The sequence below is a fragment of the Acanthisitta chloris genome, unplaced genomic scaffold (assembly GCF_000695815.1).
Source record: "Acanthisitta chloris isolate BGI_N310 unplaced genomic scaffold, ASM69581v1 scaffold9404, whole genome shotgun sequence".
In the NCBI taxonomy this organism is placed as follows: Eukaryota; Metazoa; Chordata; class Aves; order Passeriformes; family Acanthisittidae; genus Acanthisitta; species Acanthisitta chloris.
This window is the reverse complement of record NW_008669882.1, coordinates 27,449-31,837: the sequence shown is the minus strand read 5'-3', so window position 1 is coordinate 31,837 and position 4,389 is coordinate 27,449. Positions and strand designations below refer to the sequence as shown.

The 4,389-nt window shown below is 40.9% G+C and overlaps 1 protein-coding gene across 1 annotated transcript in view; it reads right to left on the bottom strand.

Annotated features, from left to right (window-relative positions):
- Positions 1-4,389, bottom strand: part of CERK (ceramide kinase) — a gene marked incomplete at its 5' end in the record, with an annotated part of 30,583 nt that overhangs the window by 7,044 nt on the left and 19,150 nt on the right. Inside the window, 2 exons of the mRNA XM_009073483.1 lie at positions 1,299-1,369; positions 3,988-4,093. Coding sequence (XP_009071731.1) covers positions 1,299-1,369; positions 3,988-4,093 — 177 coding nt within the window. The remainder of the gene's footprint in view (positions 1-1,298; positions 1,370-3,987; positions 4,094-4,389) is intronic.

Sequence of the window (4,389 nt, the reverse complement as noted above, 5' to 3'; positions counted from 1 at the left end):
TTCCCTAGCAAGGCCACAAATGTATCAGTATCAGTGCTTCCTATTAGGACGCAGTAGTGAAATATAAAGAGATAGAACTAGAAGAATGCACAGAATATATTAACATTTGTTTTAACAAAAGGAAGGAAAAGTTATGCTCATTGAAAAAGAAATCCACAGAAGTGTGTACAGGGGTTGGAATGGGGGCAAAAAAGAGAATAAGGATAGCATAAGTAAAGAAAGAAGAGAGAAATCTCATTTATCGTTTCTACTGAGTCTTGGTGGGGTGTTGTACAGAACTACTTAAGTCTACTAGATCAGTTTTCAGTTGTCCAAGTTTACTGCTCATAGTTATATTAAATAAACAGTTTTACATAGGGTGACTTCTGTGCTAACAAGCAGAAATTTTTAATCTTGATCTATTCTAAACGTTATCTTAGGGAACTAGTTCCTTCTATACCACCTCACAGTTTAGCAGTTTCACAGAAAGAACAGAGTTCTACCTCACAGATTTTATTCTTCCCAAAGAAGAGAAACCGAACACCTTGAAATATACAACTAATTAGTATAATTTCATCAGAGGTTTGGATAGGGGAGACACATTACGTTTTTCACATACTTAGGATCATAGTATTATAGAATCATTTCGGTTGGAAAAGATGTCCAAGATTAGAGTCCAACCATCAACTCAGCACCACTGTGTTCACCACTAAACCATATTCCTCAAGCACCACACCCATGTGTCTTCTGAGCACTTCCAGGGATGGTGACTCCACCACTTCCCTGGCCTGCCTTTTCCAATGCTTGACTACCTTTTCTGTGAAGAAACTTTTCCTAACACCCAGTTTAAACCTCTCTGGGCACAATTTGAGGTCATTCCCTCTTGTCCAGTCAGTTGCAACCTGGGAGAAGAGACTGACTCCTACCTGGCTACAACCTCTTTTCAGGTAGTTCTAGAGAGTGATAAGATATCCTGTGAGCCCCCTTTGCTCCAGGATAAACACCCCCAGCTCCCTCAGCTGCTCCCCATGAGACCTGAGCTCCAGACCCTTCACCAGCACTGTTGCCCTTCTCTGGACATGCTCCAGCCCCTCAATGTCTTTCTTGTAATGAGGGGCCCAGACACAGGATTCAAGGTGCCTCACCAGTGCTGAGTACAGGGGGACAATGACACACACATATTCCTTAAACTGAAAGAAACAACGGATTATCTAGTAACTTGCAATGTTTAAACAAAATACACACACACTTGAACCGATATATTCTGAAAAGAATAATTTGTATAATACTACAGCATTTTACTTCTTATTACATATTACCTTCTTGTTTTAATCCACATTCCTTGTGCTGTTCAGCCAGCTGTTGCCCACTTTTCTTGCAAACGTAACATCTGAAAACAAAAATACCATTCAGTTACTGAAAAAACCCACTATTATTTATTTCAACTTCTTTGCTTACTGAATCATTACAAGATCTTCCCCCATGGCACTGACAACCCTGATGTGCCATGAATCATCACAGCCCTGCAGACAGTACAGGTACTTAAGTACAGTGCTGAAGATGTCAGAGATAGCAGCAGAGAGCCATAAGATCACATAGGTTGGAAGGGACCTCTGATATGATTCAAACCTCTACTCAAAGTTGGTCAGGATGATCTGTGTCTTTCTTTGGTCAGGTTTTGAGGATCTGTGAGGGTAAAGTCCACAGATTCTGGGCAAGTTGTTTCAATATTTGACTGCTGTAGCAGTGAAAGACACTGACATACTGGAGACAGTCCATCTCACGTGATGAGTGCAGGGGAAGAATGACTGACCTGTTGACTTCTCTTTTGCTTAGAAAGCTCAATATAAGGTTGGCTTTCCTTGCTGCGAGGATAAACTGCTGACTCAGGTACAGCTGTTTCACCACGACTCCAAAGTTCTTTTTGGCAGAACTGCCTTCCAACTAGTCAGTGCCCAGTCACTATCATTGGATGGGACTATTCCACCCGAGGTACATGACGTTCACCTCTCCTGAACTTCAGGAGGTTCTAATCAGCCATTTCTCCAGCCCACCAAGGTCCCTCTGAATAGCAGTCCTGACTTTCAACATAAACCTCCTAATATGGTATCATCCATAAAACTGATGAGAACACACTTTCTGATACTGTCCCAGTCATTAATAAAGATGTTGCACAGTATTAGCTCCAAGGGACACCATTAGCAGTTGGTTGCCATCAATACTTGGTACTCCCAACCTTTCTAGTAGTTTAGCCAGTTTCTCACCAACCCACTTACCTAATTCACACCTCATCAACTTAGTTTTAAGAATACTACATGGAACAGAATCAAAGGTCTTGCTAAAATCAAGGTAAACATCTACTGTTTCCTCTTCATCCACGGGCTTGGGGACCTGTATGGCCTGGGGGCAGACTACATCAGTGAAAAATGGGGTAAAGGAGTAATTTTGCAGCCTTTTCTATATATCTTGCTACTAGGTTCCACATACCACTAAGCAATAGGCCCACAGTTCCTTTAGCCTTTTGTTATGATTGGTATAGTTAAACAATCCCTTCATAAGAAGTAACACACTTCACATCTGTCACTGATTTCAACTCCACCTGAGCTTCGACTTTCTCAATTGCATCCCTGTGTACCTAAGCAATGTCTTTTGTGTTCTTTCAAAGTAACCCATTCCACTTTCACCTTCTCTTTACTGCCCAGATCCTTGCTCATCACGTTGCTTTTCTATCATGCTTATTCAAGTTTCTGCGTGTCAGAATGGATTATTCTTGTGCTTTGAGGAGGTACCAACTAACACTCCTACGCTTCTTTGTCTTCCAGGGCAGTCTCCCATGGAATCTTGCCAAGACAAACCAAAATCTGCTCTCCTAATTTTCAGGGTTGTAATTCTACTTTTTGTCTTGCTTACTTCTCTCAGGATTTAAAATTCTATAGTCTCACAGTCACCACTGCCAAAACTGCCCTCAACCATCATATCCCCGCTTTTTCTTTTCTCTAACAAGACTAGTGGAGCAGTTGTCCTTTCCAGCCTGTCAATCACCTGCATGATCAATATCACTACCACACTCCAGGATTCTCCTAAATCGCTCGTACCCAGCCCTGTTGTCCTTCCAGCAGTTATTAGGATGCCCTGTGAGGCACCAGGCACTCTTTACTCCCATACTGAGACCCTCTGGAGTTTCCCCTGCATCAAGGTGCCTGATGTATCAGGATAGTTGCTCCAGCTAATACTAGAGACCACGATCTGCAGCCTGTCACAGCACTAGCACAGCAGTCTCATCAAGTTCCATGTTGTTTCTGGACAAAGTTTCTGGCTCCTCTGTATCCTGCTGTGCTGTTTGCTGCTGTGACAACCACTGTATCTCTGCTAGCCAAATTCCTATATAAAGAATAATAATAAATACTAGTGCACAACTTCAAGCAGATGAAAGGAAGGAATGCTGCAAGATTAAGGTGATTAAGATGACTGAAGAAACAAGTGAAGAATTTCATACAGAATTTATACAGCATCATAGTAGTCTACAAAAAAGCCAGGCTTAATAGGCTGATTCCTGAGAGGACTTATCCTCAGAACAAGCCACAGCAGCTGTTGTCATGGCACTAAAACAACTGCTAAAATTGCTGGATCCAATTACAATGTGAACATCTGAGAACTTTTGAATTATTACTTCCATTTGTAGAAGCTATGAGGCATCCAGACTTTTAAATTCTTAGTAGTAACACAGCATAGTACCTGCAGCACCTTGTAACTTGGTCCTGTGCTGTTATACTCTGCTTCACTTAAAACTGAGGGAGCAGGGGAACCAGCTAACAATTTTATTAGATTTTTGTTAACTGACCTGATAAAATGAGGTGTCCTTTTTAATGAGTCAATAATTTTTTTACAAGCTTGCCTCTTTCAGAGCAACTGTTTTCATCTTAAAAACAACACTTCTGTGACCTCTATTTATGTACAGACCTTTTCAAATAGTTCACGTCAAATATCCAGAGAGAAACATTAGCCTACCCTGTTCTGCAGCTGTCTTTATCTCGTGGAGATCCCAGTGTGTGTTTTGCTGGCTGATAAGCAATTGTTCCTTCGTAATAATGATGAGAAAGAAAAGTCTTGAAGCCTACATAAAACAGGTATTGTGCAGCATTAAGTCATTATCTGTACTGCAAACATCTCTGCATACATTCCTTGATTGTTCCTCTTTTTTGGCTCTAAAGACTGCAAAACAACAGTTGCCCTCCTCAAGCTCTGAGCTCTTTAGACTGTAAAGAACAAGAAATACCACCTCATCCCACCCATTTAACATTTGCCAAAAATGCCATTACTTCACTTGACATCTTTAAAAATCAACTAAAAAATTTAGCTATACATCACTTCTGAATCTTAAAATTGGCATACACTATAATTGCATCTTCT